We start from the raw sequence: 18,459 nt of genomic DNA on the forward strand, positions 1-18,459 counted from the left end.
CAACAAAGCAAAATTACCATTGCTTTGAAAAAACCTCTCAAAATGTTGCTTCATAGGTCAGCATGTAGTTTATGAGCAGGCCAGACACAGCGGAAGAGAAGCCTTAGCTCTGTTTCAGGTATGGTTTAGCAGAATCCAAGTTCCCAATAGTCCACATAGGCACATTGCCCCTCTCCAGTTTTTTTGTCAGTGCAGTGGCTGTGCCCACACATCCAGCCATGTGTTGGCAGTGCTGGTAAGAAAATGTATTTTTAGCTTGAAATACACTGCCCAAAATCTTCTGTGCCACACAGCAAACAATTTGGGACTAGGGACTCTCATGCAAATATCCAAAACACCTATGAGCTGACATTAACTCCACCTCAGCCCTGATTTCTGCACAAGGGAATAAAATACTGAAATCAGCACTGCCCTAATCCATGCAGAAGTTACACAACACCTTTGCCCCCTCCACAGCCAGAAGCACACTTGGATTTTTGAGATACCAAACCCAGCTCTTCCAGCCACAGTCAGAGTTTCTTGCCAGCAAGCAGAGCTGCCCTGGCTCAGTCACTGCCCATGTTATTCAGGTGCAGACAGAGRCAAGCTCATGCTGTTCCCATGGGTAACATCTCAGGGACTGCAGTCAGAGCAGCAGGCACACAGACCCAGGAATAATGAAGATTTGCAGAAGGCAGCCTTAATTCATTGGAAAAGCAAGAACAGCTTACCCCTCCCCTCCTACCAAGCTCACTGCCTCACAAATACTCCTGTAGGGAAGCAGATACAGGCTGCTTGCTTRCACAGGGCTAAAGCACTCAATAAAACTCAAATTCCCCTTCCCCACTGACACTTTAACAACCCATCAACCAACTTTGCTGCTCCACAGCAATTTACTGATAAAAGCAAACAGAACAACTTGTTTGACTTTTTGCAAACCCACAAGTCTAGACAGGGAGTTCTGCTGCCTCCAAAGGGATGCACTGAACACAGACCTGGGACAAAATGCTCACACCAACTGAGCTCAAGTCACAGACATTGCCTCAGAGGCTGGGGGCTTTGGGKAGAAGAGTGTAAATGTGCCTCAGTTTCTACATCTCTCAAACAAGACTGTTTGCCCCRTTCTAACCTTCCCATGGTGTTCAGCAGCCTTCTGAGAATGACGCAAACAAAAGGAGCAAGAAGCATATTGTCACCACTGGAAGCAGGGGGGCAGAAATGCAAAGGAAAGCACAATRAATGCACAACAGGGTTTCTGGACAGCAGCCACCTCTGACAACGCAGCTGCTGCCAGGCTGGGTGAAGGCCACTAAGAAATTACAGTGCCCCAGCTAAGACCTTCACTTGTAAATGCTTCTCCTTCAAGCATCCAGTCAAGGATGCTTCAGAGATGGATGGGAGGGCAATAWTGCTGCATGTGGGGTGTAGACAGCCTTCACCATAACCTCCCAGCTCAAGAGCAGTTTATTTCACATTCCCTTTAGTCAAACTTGTTGATTCAAGACCAGTCTTGACTTCCTTTTTGTTAAAGGATGATGCACAACCACTATAGCAATCAGGGGGGCTTRTAATTTTTAAMTTTTAATWTAATTYACCAGAAAGCTGTGTATTAACTGCTCTGAGCCAGTGCATTCTGACCAGAATTGGGAGGTTCAGTACCTTCCACAAGCATCTGGTGTTACTTTTCATAGTTTCAGCACTACTCTAATGTCTCTCCCCTCCTTTCCTCTGCTTTGGGTTCTGGAAAAATCCTTGTGCTTCCCTCCAAACATATTATCCTGAGCAAGCAACTAATAAGCTGATCATCTACCTAGAGAAATCCCCACAGGATTTGTCTGCACCAAAACAAATCAGAATTTGCAATTCCCTGCTCTACAAAGAGCAAACAAGAGAAGGAGGAAGCAATCAGARTCTTATTTCTGCAGTTACTTTGTCCTGCTTGGAATCAGTGCATTTCAGGCCGAGTGCATTAGTCTACCAAATGGATCTCAATGAAAATTTTGCTCTATGGAGTTTCTTTAGAGTTCTTAGTAAACCAATAAATAAAGCATCAATGCAGAATCTGCAAAAATACAGTGTTTCTCATCCCCACTATTCTGAGAACCTTTTATGCTCTAGTCTGCCCCTGTCCCACAGACAAAGCAGCTGGGCCCCTAACACATGTAGACACAGCTTAAATTGGGTCTGAAGCATCCCAGATAGATTAGCAAATCCACCAGAAGCTGTCTACACAAATTGGAGGTTAAATGCAAAATTTCGAATTCTAAACTACAGAATGCCTTACAACAGATTATGAGAACAGAGTGATGTGATTTTTTTTAACATGATCCTGTGCAGAAGCAGCCCAGCCTTTAATGCTTTGCACTTCCATTTCTTCAAAGACAAACTGAATATAGATACACCTAAATGCAGAATTACTGAGCCTCAAGCCCGTAAGGTAGTATCCTTTGAGAAGCAAGGGCACTAGAAACAGCAAGAATGCCATTTGTGAGATCAACCTTTCCAGACCAGTGCAACCTTCAGGCTGCTGCAGCATTGAAGGAGGCATGCAATTTCTCCAGTGTTCAGCTCTCTTGAATCCTGGAAGCAACAACAAAAAGACTCACCTACAGAAACTGGATCCAAGCCATGCCTGGTGGGGATTGCAGAAACCTCTGCTGCTCCACACTTCATGTTTTGTTTATAGAGAAGTTCAGCAGCAGCAGATCTCTGAGCACTACCATGTTCCAGTGAAATCTCCACCTGATTCTGCAGGGCAGCAGCCATTAGGCAGAGGTTCTGTGAGGCCCCTCTCCACAGTCACAAAGAAAGCAGCTGCAAATAGAGATCACAGAGTTCATTAGCAGAAAGATGGCAGCAGCCACTCTTCCACTGCTGGAGCCCATCCTGAGAAACTGGGAAACAGCTGSAGACAGCCATGGCAAGGCAGCTGTAAAAGAAATTGTGCCAAAATCCTCATGACAGGCTGATGGTGGGACAGACTGGGGAGGGTTTGGGCACAAGCAGCAGCACCAAGGCCCAGCACCCCCTCCACCCAAGCTGGCTGAATTCAGGCCTGGGCACTGCAGAGCTTTGCTCACCCACAGCCAGGCCAGCCTTCCCCTCCACCCGGCCAGTCCCTTTGCAATTTGAACATTTACACTCAGTCCCTTTGCAATTTGAACATTTACACTCAGTCCCTTTGCAATTTGAACATTTACACTCAGTGCCTCCACAAAGAAGGGTCAATTCCAGTACAAGCTCCAGTTGGGCACCTTGAGAGGCTGGGGCTGCTGTTCAAGAAGTCTCCTTTCAGGGTGCAAGATCTCCTCATTTGTGAAGAGCTGCCAGGCTGAACTCTGGGCACCAYGAGCAGATCTGCTCAGCCAGGAGACAGCACAGACCTAAAGCAAACCTTAAGTAACCAGCCAGACACAATCTGCTGAATTTCTCTGAACTTTATTGGCACTTCAGGAAGAACAAGGTATGGATTTTAACAACTCCTCTGAACAGGAAAAACATATCTTAATCAAGGTTCTCTCTGCAGATAAGCACGTGGACCCATGGATTACTCCACAACCTTAAGGAATTGATGTTTTATTATAATCCAGTAAAACAACTGGTCAAAAACCTTCAACATAATTTACAGCAACAAAAAAAATAAAACAAGAAAAAATAAGCCAGGCAAATGTTTGATAAAGTACTTCCCTCCCCCCACCCCCAAGAGGAGTAGTTATCCAATTAAACTGGAACATGAAGAGGAAAAACAATTCACTGTATTCTAACAAATAAAAAATGTGTCTACAAATCTCACCATAATACTGAAAGCTTCTTACATTAGTTTTCTTGCAAAATATCATTTCTTTATAATACAGTATACATTTCCAAGGGAAGGAGGACCATAAACACACCCTCCATCCCTTGACTAATATTTTCTAATTGTGCATAGCTAGAAGTATTGAAATCAAATATCATTAGATACCACTGGAATATAATACTGGTTAAAAAGAAGGCAGGGCTGAAACAACTACAAAGAGTTAGGTGGACTCACTGGCACAAGCCGTTCTATTCCTATATTGGACCATGTGGAATTAGAACGTTTAAAAAACCATATAAACAGAAGTCATGCCAACATCATAATACATGAGAGCTCAGCAGTGTTGTGTGACCCATCAAAGCAGAAAAGGTTTACTGGTTTATTATTTGAACACATATTCCAGGCACCATACGTCAGCTTGTTAGGAAATTATTAAAATGTTAGATAGGCTTTTCTCCCCTCAAATGCATCAATAGTTGCCATGGACAGAGCAGAAGTGCTGAGAACCAGCTTTAAAGCACCAAAACAGAAGTTTTAAGGTTGTCTGTTCCCCAGTAACGAGACTCTCGCAGAGCCAACGCCAATCACCTTCAGTACAAAAATACACAAAGATACTCTGACAAATTTAACTGCAATCTTTCATTTGTGACTCTCATGGTACTGAGGCATATTGTTCTTGGCCAACAAAAAGCTTGCCATGCCATGTGCCCCTGAAAGCACACTGTGTCCAGGGGAGAGAAGGGGCTCCCACATGACACATCTGGATATTCAGGAGCACAGCTTAGCACGCTGCTTCTAACAGAGGTTGGCTGGTATTTRTATGAATCTCCACACAGACTTGCATTGCTTACAAAAAAATGAAGTAACACAGCACTGGTGAGGTTGTTTCCAGCCACCCAAGGAATTCTTGGGGAAATACTGCAGTTTGTTAACACTATCATGAACATTTCTTTTTTGGCACAGTCCCCCTTTGCCCTTTTCCATAYACCAGGGAGGTGAAAATGCTCCAGTTTTCAGATGTTTTCCTTCAATCAYCATTACCAGTAACATCATACAAAGGGAGAATCAACAAAACTGAGTAAGTCACAAWATTTGGGATTATGCTAGGCAAGAAAATAAATCCCAGGCTAGCCTAATGACTTCCTATAGGGACAGGCTGATCCAAGGAGGGCAAAACAAAGGAGGACTTCACTTTAGGTGGAACCCATTTYTAAGATGACTCTCCTGAAGGTTAACAGTTCCTTTTATGAGGGATCAAGGCAACATCCAATTCAACCCTGAGCATTCATGGCTATTTCCTCCACAGAAATGGCAGGGAGGATTCTGGGTAGCTACAGCWTGGACAGCTCAGATGACAGGAGGTGATGGTTATTAAAATAACTGGCACAAGCAGCTCTCAGGACCAGTCTCACAACCATTTGTATTCCATTTCTAAGAGAAAGCCTTCTGTTCTCAAAGCTACAAAAGGCCAAAGCATCCTTCTGGGGAAGGAAAAGCACTTGAGCCAGGGATGTGGCAGACTGCTAGTGAGGATTAAGAAAGCAGTTGGACAAATGTCTCAGGATCCTCTCCCCTCAAATGCTGCCTGAAGCCAGGAAGACAGATGCAGTCTTGTACATGGCCCAGATATGAGAGTAGTTTTTGGTCCCCAGCTGCTGATCACTTTTTATGATTGTATCTAGTTTAAACTAAAGGCATCTGAGCTACAGTAGATCTATACACAGTCATAAGGCACCAACAACTATGTGCTAAAAAGGCCTCTTATGGAAAAACCTGAAATCTTGTTCACATAACTAGAAAAGTATCTGTTCAGCAAGGGAAAATACAGCTACAGGAATTTTTAGTCTTTTACATTTCTACCTCCCACTTTAGGTTTTCATTGGCAAAACCAAAAAGGAAGGCAGCGTACTTTAGCTATCTCTGCCTCACTGGTTACATTCAAGTTAGACAAATGATAATGAACAAAGCCATTGACCAGAGACAAAACCTCTGGAAAGCAGGGAATTTGAGGCTCCAAACCACACTGTATCAGTGGAAATACTTCAAAGGCCTCCTCATGATTAGGAAATTCAAAGCTCCATCATTAAACAACAAAAAGTAACACCAGCAGGAACACCACAGAATCTGTTTGGTCTGCTTTTTTTTTTTTGTAGGACAAAAGCTTTGGTCTTTTAGAGAGAAAGTCCRTATTTTACCTTCAATCCTTCTTCCTAAGCTCCAGTCTCCCCTCCTTAACTACATGATTCAGACTCTGTGTTAAGTCAGAAATCCAGACCCTGGCTACTAAGCTTTATCCCAAAGCTTACACAGGTTAGTAGGAAGGCACAGTGTCAGACTGTCAGCTCTTGACTGTATTTAATGCAGCACAAGTATCTGCTGGTCCCCCCACACAACAGGAGAAGACAGCAACACAGCCAYCTCAGTGGGCAATACCAAACCCAACACAGTGAGAATTTACCCCAACCCAAACAGCTTTAGTTTTGCCCCAATACGTGTTTGCTTTCCCAAGCCACCCCAGGAAGACATAATTACTATTCTTTYTTCTGTCACTTAACTCCAGCATTTGCCCAAAACTTGATAAATAAGACCATGGTCACTCTTCTGTAGTGGTTCCAGCATAGCACGATTATGAGTGAATGATGGGAGAGGATGGGAAAGAGGGGAGAAGAGAGTGCAGGGCAGCAGGTGCAGGGGAGRGGTTACATGGACTCGAACTCATCGATGCGCTGCTTGGTGTTCCCCTGCCGAATCTGACGCAGGGTCTTGTACTTGTCTCGGCCCAGACGCATGTTCTCAGCGTGGATCATGTCATTTGCTGTCTTCTTGGTTTCATCCCGAGCATTTGCCAGCTCTGAGGAAAGAGCCTGTGGAGGAGGGGAACAGACAGCAACAGGTTAGCACATGCCAGAGACACAAAGCTGGACAAGGAGATTTTCTGCTGATCCTCCTAAAGATTTGGTATGGATAGAGACAGGAGACAGACAAGGCCCAGTGTAATTTTCTGGGCAAGCTGCTATAGCTGACCTTGCTTGAGCAATTGGGATTAGATGATTTTATGGAGKCCTCTCCAACCTAAACAGATCTSTGATTTTGTGCAAGTTGTTAATATTTCTMCCTAACACTTGAAGGCAGAAAACATCAGGCAATCTGTCACCCTATTTATATTTATYTAGCACAGTAAGAAATATTGTCTCCAATGTCTGTTCCTTAAAAGAACAGCCACATGGAGGGATGTCTAAAGACAACAGGAACAACTTGCAGAATTTGAGGAATTACTAGGTTTCCACCAGAAAATAGACTTGCTGCACAAGATAAAATGCACCTCTACCTCTGTGTCTGTGTATAAACACAGCAGTAAAATGCAGAATGTGCAAAGCCTGGTGCAAGTCAGGCAGCACAACCAAATGCTTGGAATTGAACACCAGAACACTGGAGTTCCTTACAAAAGATGGTGCAGTACTGCTGTCTCTGTGCTGAGCCCTAGTGGGCTACCTGGTTTTGCAATGCAACCCAGACTCGACAGTTTGAGACAGTTTTTTTGACAGAAATCAGACAAGTTCTTCCATTTATTGCAGCCAGGRCTGTGAACAGCTGTCAGATGGTTGGCAATACTCGCACAAAGCACACTACATCTGACAGRTGTTCCTTGTTGGCACTGCTTCAAAATACTTTACTGTTTCCAGAGGAATGGGTGTCAAGTGCCAGGAGACAACATCTGCCTCTCTACTCAATGGTTAAGCAGCTCTCTGGCAAGATCATGATCACCTCACTTTTTAAATAACAGTAATACCTTCCAGCTGCAATAAATCTCAAGAAAAATAGAAGCAGCACCCAGACACACACACACACACACACACATACACTCATTCTGCTGCCAACTTCTTACCTTCAAGTGTTTCTGGACACGTTCATTCTTCTCTGCCTCAGTGGTGCGTTCCTCCTCGCTGCGGTCCTTGATGGTGGCCTCTGACCGTAACTCGGCGCTGGCTTCTGCCGCGTTCTCATCCTGCTCGTCATCGTGCTCATTCTCAGAGTGCATGGGCTCAGTGACATGAGGGGTGCTCATKGCAGTCTTCAACTCCTCTTTGGTCTTCTCTAAGTCCTCCTGCACCCTCTGTGCCTGCAGCAGGATATGACACAGTGAGTCAATGGAATCCTGAGTGTCTGAGATTTCTCACAGCAGCACCACTTGGTGTTTGTTACAGGAAACCTTGCACCTCTGGAGGGGTATGTTCCAAAGCTACACAGCCACCATCATTTGCAAAATTTTCTGCTGRGTAACACTTCAGAGATTTGAAGAATGGTTACAGTTAATGGAAAATGGCTACAGGACTATTTAGTCAAAAATTGATACATGGAGTTAGTATTTACAACAGCCTCAAGCTCACAGATGTTCAGTCTAATGTGCAATCTAATGCAGTAGTTTGAGTTACAACTCAGAGTAAAGAGCAGTTCCAGAAAAAGTATGCCATTTGCTCAGATTCTGCTTTACCTTATGCTGCCACTCCTGTGCCTCGCTCTCCTTCTTCTGCCTGGCCAGCTCCAGYTGTGTGATCCTAGCTGTGAGTTCTGCCATCTCAGCAGCCTGCAGAARAAAGGCTTTTAGTGGGAACAAAACCTAAGGTATTTGCTAAATGAAGCATTTGGTCCAAGTCCTGAGTGAAAACACATCTTTTCAGTAAGAARAAARCCTTCCTSTTARCTTCAGTCCCACCAATAYCTCCATGATGAAAGAGGAAAGGAAGCCAAAAAAGTTTTGCGTTTTGTTGTGGGTTGGGATGTTGTTTGGTTCTTGGGTTGGTTCTTTTTCCTTATCCTCCAAACAGAGCTACAAATCTCAGTTCTTTGAACCCAAATCAGGGAAAGCAACACTCTTCTCATTATCACATACAAAAAARGGCAAAAAGCACCACAAATCTGTACAAATACACTTGTATTTATGTGTATGTTTATCTGCTTGAGGCTAAAAATTAAAGAACCTACTGAATATATTGCTTTCTCACTATATTCATCACCTGGTTTGCTTCAAAAGCTTAGATGCTTCCCCTTTCACTATTTTCCCTACTTGATTTTCAGTTCACCAACTTACCAACTGTTCCTGGGTCTTTTGTTGATCGTGGGATGCTCTCAATAGGGCCTCCTTTGCCTCTTCTGCTTCTCTACGTTCTTTAGCCAGTTTCTCTGCTTCCTCCTGAGCTCGTTTTCTCTCCTGTTCCAGCTCCATAGCTCTGCGGGTCTGTTCTTCCAATTCTGAAAAATACGGGAGCACATTTAAGGAAAGAATGGCAGTAAAAGCAGAAAGACTCTTATACCTACTGTCTGGATAAGGGTTTTTTCTTCAAAGGGAGAGGTAAAGGAGGGATGCAAGCAATTTTCCCCTTTCCTCTCCTTCCCATTTTACCTGGAGCTGAAAGTCTAAAACTCAGGCCCAAYCCCAATTGATTTGTGGGGAAGCACCCATCCCAAAATTACATACCTAAGGCCAGAGAAGCATCCAGTATTTTGCTTGGGCAACACCACACTAGCTCTAGTCAAGCAATTAGATAATAAATCACCACAGCAGTGGCTGATGTGACCCCTATTACACTTTTCGGCTGCTTCCTCTATAGGTATGCTGGAATAAAACTCTCAGCCAGCACAGGAACAGTGGAAAGGTTCTTCTGCTGCCAAGAGAGACATCTTCCCTGTTACCCATTGCTTTAACGCAAATCTTTTTTCATCAACTGCATCTGGAGGGCTTACATTCTGCTTCAGAAGGCTAAAACAGGCCCTTAACATCAGTTAGCACACAATATTGGAGAGACAAATTACTCAAAGATGTGCACAGCTTTACTGTTTGAACCCTTCTCACTCAGACTATTCACCATYTAAAGAAACACTGGAAGATTTTGTATTACCTTGCTGAGCTTTCTTGGTTTGCTCCTCAATTTGCTTGAGTCTCTCCATCAGCTCCTCCTTCTCACGTTCAATCTTCTCCTTCTCCTTTTCTGCCAACTCCCTCTTCTTCTTCTCATTCTCCAGCAGGGCTCTGATGGAAGAAAGCCACMGTTTAATTTCAAACCAGCTATCACCCAGATTGAGCATTTCCTAGTAAACAATGAGCATTTATGATGTGTGCCCTACAGCACTCAGATAATGAGCTTTACTCCAGATGTGCCCCTTTATAGAAGTGCAAAAAAACCTCTGCTGGCATTCATCTCAATGACAAGTTCATAAATTTACAGCAATAAATTTACTTACATAAAACAAGTTCATAAAGTTACAGCGATATTGTAAGGGAAATCTTCATATTTTGTGATCTGTATTAGTCTCATCAAATGGACAGACAAATCTTAAAGTCCAAGAAACATTTGTGATGAGTACCCATTACTATCAAACTATTGAATCCACTGGAGCAGAAATCAACCTGCTCTATTTTTGCTAAAGCAGATTAAGGTGCTGCCAGCCATTTATTTAACACACAAWGCTTCTTGTGCAGTGATGGGTCACACCCAGGTTACTCAGAACCCTACCAACCTCTCCATCTGTTTCTGATGTTTCTCTTCCCGAGCCTGTGCCTTCATCTGCTGCACCTCAATGGTGTCTGGTTTGCGTCTGCGCATGTAGAGCTCGTGGTTCCCCATGCAAAGTGCCAAGATTCGTTTGTTAATCCGTAACCGAGGGGCATAGAATACAAAGTCCTTGGGACAAGAAAAAGGCAGCATTAGATCTGTTCTTTCAGCATAAGAAGCCCCCTCTATATGCACTATACCCCCAGAATCCCAAACTTTCTAGAATTGCTAGCCAGCTTTTCTCAACAATATCTAATTAAGTTAAGACACTTCTTTCTGGGATGGATTTCAACCTGACAAACACACACAGGGCTGGAGCACCCAGTGTGCCATTCCAGTAACACATCCCTAACACCAAGCACACCATGTCTGACCATCACCATTTCATTACAAACACCAGCAGGGCTGGTTTACAGGCACGCCAAGACTCTGGCTTCTCCCACCTTCCTACCCATTTCATTAATCTATACAATAGCCTGCCCTGCCACAACAAATATAGTGCCTTATGCCAGAAAGGGTGTTAAATGTTACAGCCAATAGATAAATAACTCTGTCCTGTTAAAAAGGAGCAACAGCAGCAGGGAAATCATTCCAAGCAGCAGTGCAAAAAAAATGGTCAGAAGAACAGAAGGTATCAGCTAGCAAATGAAAATTATTAGGCCTTAATGATGAAAGCAATTACACTTAATATAAATTTGCAAGGGAAAAAAACCTCCAGCATAACCTATAAAATKACCTAAAGCTTCTGCATCAAGTAAGGTGAAAACCTGCAAAAGAACCATCCCACACACTGTGAAAGCCAACAGGTTGCAAAGGAAGCATCCATGGCTAACAGAGGTACCTCAGACCCCTCAACTGTATTATCAGAGTAACTGAGCAGTCTTAGGAGGGTCAGAAACCCTAAGTAAAGAGCTACTCCGTGGCACTGACCTTAAAAGCTCAAACTTCTACAAAATTTGTAACCTCTTAGTCAGAAACAAATCATAACTACTACTTTATTGCCATTATACCCCTTTTGTGCCCTGAACAGATCTCCCTGCTTACATCAGCATTGATGCAATTGATGAAAAGATTGTAGAAAATATGCCAAAATAACCCCCACAGAGATCATCTAGCTAAGAGCTGAAGGTTTAATAACTTAATATGAATGTTGCTCCTTACTGGTGCTTTCTTGTCAATAGGCTTAATAACAAATTTCTTGTCATTGAATGAGATATTTCTGATCTCACTCCAAGGGAATCCAATTTTCGGTGTTAGCCTGCAGAAATGGGAARCAAAAAGAAATAAGAGAGACCAAAGTCATTCCAAATTCTTGACTTAGAATAAAAGTTAAAAATTTTACCAAATCTATCATCTTATTTCAGTGCTCTAATGGTAGTTGAAATTAGCAGACAAAATTAGACATGAAGATAAAACATAAACATAACAAGCAGTTTTTAAATCACACCTTTTTTGGTTTTTAAATGAAAAACAGAACTGGATAATGTATCTATAGCAGGAAAACTAGGGATACAAGTGAAACTATCTTGAGAAGATTTGCCAATTTCTTGTATGTGTTGGTCCAAAGAAACACATTTTATGGATTATTCTGGACCAACACATTTTATGGATTATTCTGGCAATGTCAAAACCACAGCCAAGAATGATACAGAAATTGTGGAGTTTGGTTCAAGATTTGAATTCCAGCAGAGATTGATTTCAAATGACTTTATATTGGAAAGGAACTGAAGGCAACAACAAAAAGAGAGGGGTTTATTACCTATCATTCTGCTCATAAATGTTGAGTCCAAGAGCATCTACACCTAGCCAGAGCTCAGAGCCCTTCTTGTTCTTAATGCTGAAGTAGTTCACACCATACATTTCCAGATCCTGTGCAATTTTCAGGTACTCCAAGACAGCATCTTCTCTGCAGCATGTAAAAAGAAAGCAGATATTCTTCTTTGAGTCTTTAAGCCATTAGAGCAAGAAGGASCTACCTTCCTACATGGACAGAGCARCAACAAACTTTCARAGGTTCTAAGCATCACCAAACTCTGCAAACTCAGCCTTGTTTTACTAAAAACAGCCARCTGATGTGGACCAGCAAGAATAGAAGAGCAAAATAAACTAAAGAATGCCAATTTATCCTGAAGCAAGTCACAGATTTTTGTATTTATTCATACATTACACACTAACACTACTTTAAATATAGCAGTTCCACACTGTATCAGTTACCTAATCATTCCTCGRTGTTCCTCATGCCACACCTGGATCCTCTCCTCCCACTGGTCCTTGTTAAGTTTGTGCTGCTCCAAAACCCTAGAAAGAATATACATGGGATGTTTAAAACCAAGCACTACATACATGCACACACACAATCACATTGTCCTATAATAACGCTTCATTAAATATTCCATTGGCATCAAAATTCCCCCACAAAAATATTCCAAGAAATWCAGTTTTATTCTAAGGCTAGATAGAGACACAATGGCCAGCATTCAGACTTGTGATAAATGACAAGTTTTATTCAGTTTTGCTTCTCCTTGTAGCACATTTTGTTTTGAAACTTCTCTCACTATTTCTGATTAGAGCTTCAGAGGGGCAGGAAGTAAGAAGAAGTTTAAGGTTAAAGCTCTTAATCAACTGAATGCTAATTTAAATGCTCCAAGTGGCACAAGACTATATTTTATTCTRATTATTGCAAACAAAACAGCCCCTACACTTAAATCACAAACCCTTTAAGGCAGAGAATGTCTAAAGCTGCCCAGGTTCACTTGCCTTTGTGGGAGCAGTTTATCACTAGCAAGGTAGCCAGACTTGTGCACATCTTTGTTGAARTCTCCATATTTGGACTGGACGGCATAGGAAGCCAGAAGGACAGCTGTTTCTGGAGGACAATAAATGTCATCGTTCAGAATTGCCTCCTTCACTTGGAGAAAGAAAAGGCGCTGTGTGATGTCCTGGATCAGCTCTTCTGCCACATCTTCTGGGTAGAACTTGGCACGGAATTTGAAAAGCAGGGGGCTTTCTTTACGTACATCCTGTGCTGTTACCTGGAACAGAGTGAGCAGATTTTATAGTCTATATGCCAAGTGAAGGGGAGCAGTTTACACACAGGAAGACAAGCATCAGGAGAAAAAGTATTTCTCCTTTCCAATACAGAAACAAGTGGACAGAAAAGCAAGGATTTTTAATTATGCACTGCTAAATACCTCACCATTTCTCCCCTTAGGACTTACAAGCTAGTAGTTGTGGCAGTGGTATCTAAGTTACTTTCCAAGTTTCTCCCCAACCAAGATGCTCACATGAGCACCACATCAGCAGGTTACCAGGAAGGGAACAGACCTGGCCAGATAACAAACAGATGCAGAGGGACCAGGTCAGACAGAACAACACTTCATACCCTGGGGAGGGAGTGTTGGACACCACAACACCAACTCGCTGATCTTGCAGTACTTGAGGTACGTGAATAGGCAAGAACAGACCCCTGACAGAAGTACAAAGACTGAATTTGCCCCTGCACTYTCAGAGAAGGGAAAAAGGACAAGCAAAAGCTTGGAGCAAACATACCTTTTTGTTCAATTTTAGCCATGTTGAGAAACCCTTGGTGTCTTGATACTGAAGTCCAAAAAACCAGACCTCTCGCAGCCCAATTGTCTTGACAACCTGGAAGAAAGATGATTTAGCAAGATGSTCAGATGGACTGAATTCACCAGTGGCTGAGAACATGTTAGAGGGAAGTTCAGACAAAGACAGCCAGTGACCTGGCCACTGGCCTCTCCTGCTGCAGTGTACAGAAGGATGACTGGGGAGCTAAGAGGTTTGAAGTGGGAAGTGGATAATATTCTTTCTTCACCTTCAGCTCTTTAAGGCTTATTACTATTTATAAACAACAGCTTGRACATTATTTTCTTCAGCTACTTGTAAACCAACATTTATAGGCAAAACACAATGTAACAACTCTGACAGGTTTAATAATTGCCAGGAACCAGGAAYACAGCTCCACTCTCGGGTACACCCTCATTCATCATGCAAATATACTATTCCTGGGCAAGTCATTAATCACCCTGCTAGGTTGTGTCCCTCTAGGCTRTGCTACTTTAAGATTTTTTCCTACTCCACTGATAGCTATGGACAGGCCTTTCATACAGCTCTTTACTGAGTAGCACCATTAAGAGGAACTGCASTGGGTAAATCCATATGCTATCCCTTGTGCCAGGACAAAGAGCCTACAGACAGTAACTACACCACCATRTAAGCTCTCTCTGTAGCTATTTCCCTACCACACCAGCATGTATGGAAATAGGATGGCTTTAAAGATGTGTTGTGACAAGAGCCTCATGGTGGGGCAAGGCTACTGCAGTACAGTGACACTGTTGGTTAAAAGGAGGGGGAATTTTCTCCAAAGCCTGTTTGCTATCAAGAAGTCACCCTTCTGATGTGGTCTCTACTWTGGCAAGATATAACACCAGAGACATAGGCTCCACACAAACACATCACTAGTTAAATTATTTAGGGCTTGGATCACACTTTTCTTCTGGCCTTTCAAGAGCAGCAYTAGGACTCTTGTAGCTTTCAAACAGAAAAACTAAAAGCAGTTTTCAGCAGAGGCATGCTATTGGTGGCACACACACAGACAAATCTCCATGAGGTCATGTAATCTAAGTTCATCATCCCACTGRGTCCCTGGAATTATTCAGCCTTTCCTTGCTTGAACATGAACTGGAGAGCTGGGCTGGAGCTCCTGCAGGCTTGGGGGAATGTAGGTCACTTGTGCATATCACACAGCAGGATGCACACAGCTAAGGAGGCTTCTGGAAAACAAYCAAGGTTTGCTATGTGCATGCAGCTTTGGTCACTGCAATATAAGAAAGATATTAATCTCTAATATTAATATATTAGAGAGGGTCCAAAGGAGGGCAATGAAGATGAAGGGCCTTGAGGAGAAGCCATAGGAGCAGCTGAAGGCCCATGGTCTGTTGGCCAGGAGAAGAGACTGAAGGGGGATCTCATCACAGTCTACAACTTCTTTGTGAGAGGAAGAAGAGGGGCAGACAGCGATCACTTCCCTGTGGTAAACTGTGACCAGACCCAAGGGAATGGCCTGAAGCTGTCAGGGAAGGTTTAGGTTGGATACCAGGAAAAAGATTCTTCACCCAGAAGGTGGCTGAGCACTGGAACAAGCTCCACAGGGAACTGTCACAGCATCAAGCTTGGCAGAGATCAATAAACATTTGTACAACACGCTCAGGCAGATRGTGTGATTCTTGAGAATGATYCTGTGCAGGGCCAGGAGTGGGACTCAATGAGCCTTGTGGGTCCCTTCCAACTCAGCATATCCTGTGATTCKGTGATTGGAAGCAGATGGTTCAAGCAGGGACAGAAAGGCTGTCCTAGAGCCCAGGGATAACTCTGTTCTTGGGAGYATTAACATATGAATGGGATGGAAGCTCCTCACTGACTGTATGGGTCTGCTTTCCTCCCTTCCACTTGACAGCAGCTTATGCCTGGGAATTCAACAGGCTGGGCTGCCAGCAAGGAGCTGAAAGGCTCCACACTGTGGTCCCACACAAAAGGACTTTTATTCCACAGCAGAAGCCGGCACAGCAATAGCTGAGACAACAACGAGCCGGGCAGAGGAGAGGGGAGACAGCACTCACCATCACACTCCCAAGCTGCCACTGAAGCAAGGCAGGGAGGATAGTCCTCCTCCCTCCTCAGCTTTAGCAGGCTATTTAGTTCCATTTAGCAAGGGGAAAAGCACGAAGAAGAAACAGCTTTCTACAGCTGTGAGAAATCTGGCTGGCAGCAGCATAATTATGTCTGGGGGTGTACAGCATTCAGAGCCCTAATGAACTGTGAGATGTTCCAAAAAGCAAACAGCTACTGGCAGTGGCTAAGGATGGAGAAGTGCTGGCACAAAGGATGGGAGAATAGACAGTTCTGTTTAACACAGACAGTTCTGTTTAACACAGACAATAATTAAACACCTAAAATCTGCACTCTCATCTGGAGAGCAACATCTTTGCTTCATGCCAGTGGTGCATTAAGTCAGTCCCTGTGTCTTGTTTAGCCTGCTGGATGAGGCTCTGTTTACAATGAACAACAGATTGGATGCAGCCTTAAAATCCAGCTATCCCATGGCACCTTGAYCAGCTACCACAAAGCTCTTAATTGAGTACTACCTTTAGCTAAAAATCCTACTCAGTATGCCATAGTGACACAGGGAAAAAGGTGCCTTTCTGTTGACTCACTTTATCCTCTGCAGAAAGTCTAAGCACACATTAGATGGGTTTGTTTACTTACATTCAGAGAAGAAGGAAGATCTTTCAGGTAACTGTTTCTCTCACATTTTACTCCATGTTTTCTAGGTCTGCATGACAATTCCTGTCCTTCCCCTCATCACTCACACATCTCCCTTTGAGCTATGCCGTTGGGTGCTGTTCCACAGCAGAAGAGGGAGCCATAAGCAGCCTCTTAAATGTAGACTTTAGCATCAAGATGATGACTGAAAATGGCTGTCATTCTCAGCCCAGGAAACATACCACTACACTGGCAAACAAAACCCTAACCCTAATCCTAACCCTGATGGAAACACTATTTACACATGGGCAAGACAAAAGCATGCAAGCAGAGGAAAAGGCATTTCACTTGCATCAAGATCCTGCACCAAAGCCCAAATCATCTCAGGTTATATCATGGTACAAGTGTCTTGAATGTTGCCCTAGTTAAAGATGAGGTAGGTCTCTTTCCCTTTCTACGACAGGCGTGTCAAGTACATCTGAGAGAAAACTGCCAGCCAACTTTATTGCTGGAGGAGCTCTGAACTGGTGCCACGCCTGCAGTTTCAGATGCCACAGTCAAAAACATCTTAGAACATGGTCTTCCAGGTGYCCTAACTTAGTACCCAAGACAGGCTCCATTTACAGCCACAAATATTCAACCATTCCCTCTCCAGTTAACTGAGTATACTTCTAACTTTCCCTTCCAAAGTGCTAAAATGCCAGTGTTAAATGACAGRACCTTTGAGTTTTTGAACTTACTGCAGTTTGCCATTGACCTCTTTAGCAACAAGCAGTCCATTTTTGGTTGGAACTACTGCTTYTCTAAAAGTCAGAAAGTTTCCACATGTTCCTGGGAAATTTGAGACACTTTTTCATACCGCTCAACCACAAGCCTTTATTACAGGAATGAGAGTTCTGGGGTTTGCTGGAAGAGCCAGCCACTGTCCTGAGACTTGCTGCTTTCTACCATGAAACTGCCTTAGTAAATTTTCATTCCAGTACTTTMACCTAGTGGATCAAATGTTTCAGAGCCATTTCCTATGTGTTTAAACACTATTAAGTAGGAGTTCAACAAGGTTAAAGGTTTCTCTTACAGTGTCCCTCTTCACAAAGCTYAGTTTGCAGCCCTTGAGACACCAACCACTTCTAATCCAAACACAGCTCAACTCAGATGGAGTTTCTCAAAAATGAAGAGGGATTTGGWCAGCCTGTGTTGTAAGCTTAAGCAAGCGTGAAAGAAGTCTGACAAGCTGGTACTCTACAAAACCACTGAATTCACTGCAGCAGATAAGTTAAGCAAGAAGGAAGCTGCTAAGCATTACCAAGGTTTCTAGCTGCACAACTACCTCGGTGGCCATGCAGCTAGAAAAGCAAGGCAAGACAAGCCAAGGCACACAAACCCAGAATCTTAGGAGAACTGACTCTTCATGGAATCTGAAAGAACCTTAAGAATTAAAAAGAAAATTAAACAAAAATAACCCCCACACACACACATTTCACTATGCATAAGGCTTAATGCTGAACATAAAACACAGCATCAGTGACCAGGTTKAAAGTGTGCTCTGAAATGCTTATTATAATTTTAAACCATATATAAGTGCACTTTTCTGTAACAAGCTTAGTTTTTACCCCAAAAGTTCACAAAGATGAGGAAAATTAGGAAGGTTAACCGCATGCTTTCGAAGTTTGAAGTGATAGCTATTCAAGTTTCTTATGTCACATTTTCTTTAAACTGTGACTTGTCTTCATGGCTCTTAATTGGACAGAAATTATCTCAAAGTAGACAGGATGTCCAATGATTCTAGCTAGAATCAATTTACTCCAAAAAGGGAAGTTTGAGAGGCAAAAGATTGGAGGGACACAATTTCAA

General features: G+C 43.1%; 1 protein-coding gene across 2 annotated transcripts in view; it reads right to left on the reverse strand.

Moving 5' to 3' along the window:
• Window positions 1–3,401: 3,401 nt before the first annotated feature.
• MSN (moesin) overlaps window positions 3,402–18,459 on the reverse strand; it is a 38,839-nt gene continuing 23,781 nt past the window's right edge. The window contains exons 3-13 of one of the 2 annotated variants that reach the window (XM_057377939.1): window positions 13,876–13,971; window positions 13,084–13,358; window positions 12,541–12,624; window positions 12,086–12,232; window positions 11,488–11,584; window positions 10,292–10,455; window positions 9,673–9,803; window positions 8,865–9,025; window positions 8,268–8,360; window positions 7,662–7,895; window positions 3,402–6,639 (exon numbers count right to left, since the gene is read on the reverse strand). In XM_057377939.1, the coding sequence (XP_057233922.1) occupies window positions 6,475–6,639; window positions 7,662–7,895; window positions 8,268–8,360; window positions 8,865–9,025; window positions 9,673–9,803; window positions 10,292–10,455; window positions 11,488–11,584; window positions 12,086–12,232; window positions 12,541–12,624; window positions 13,084–13,358; window positions 13,876–13,971 (1,647 nt within the window). In that variant the 3' untranslated portion in view covers window positions 3,402–6,474. The remainder of the gene's footprint in view (window positions 6,640–7,661; window positions 7,896–8,267; window positions 8,361–8,864; window positions 9,026–9,672; window positions 9,804–10,291; window positions 10,456–11,487; window positions 11,585–12,085; window positions 12,233–12,540; window positions 12,625–13,083; window positions 13,359–13,875; window positions 13,972–18,459) is intronic. The other variant, XM_057377940.1, reaches the window with a different exon arrangement.

Source organism: Malurus melanocephalus, unplaced genomic scaffold (assembly GCF_030028575.1).
Source record: "Malurus melanocephalus ecotype Western Australia unplaced genomic scaffold, MMel_1.1 scaffold_335, whole genome shotgun sequence".
NCBI lineage: Eukaryota > Metazoa > Chordata > Aves > Passeriformes > Maluridae > Malurus > Malurus melanocephalus.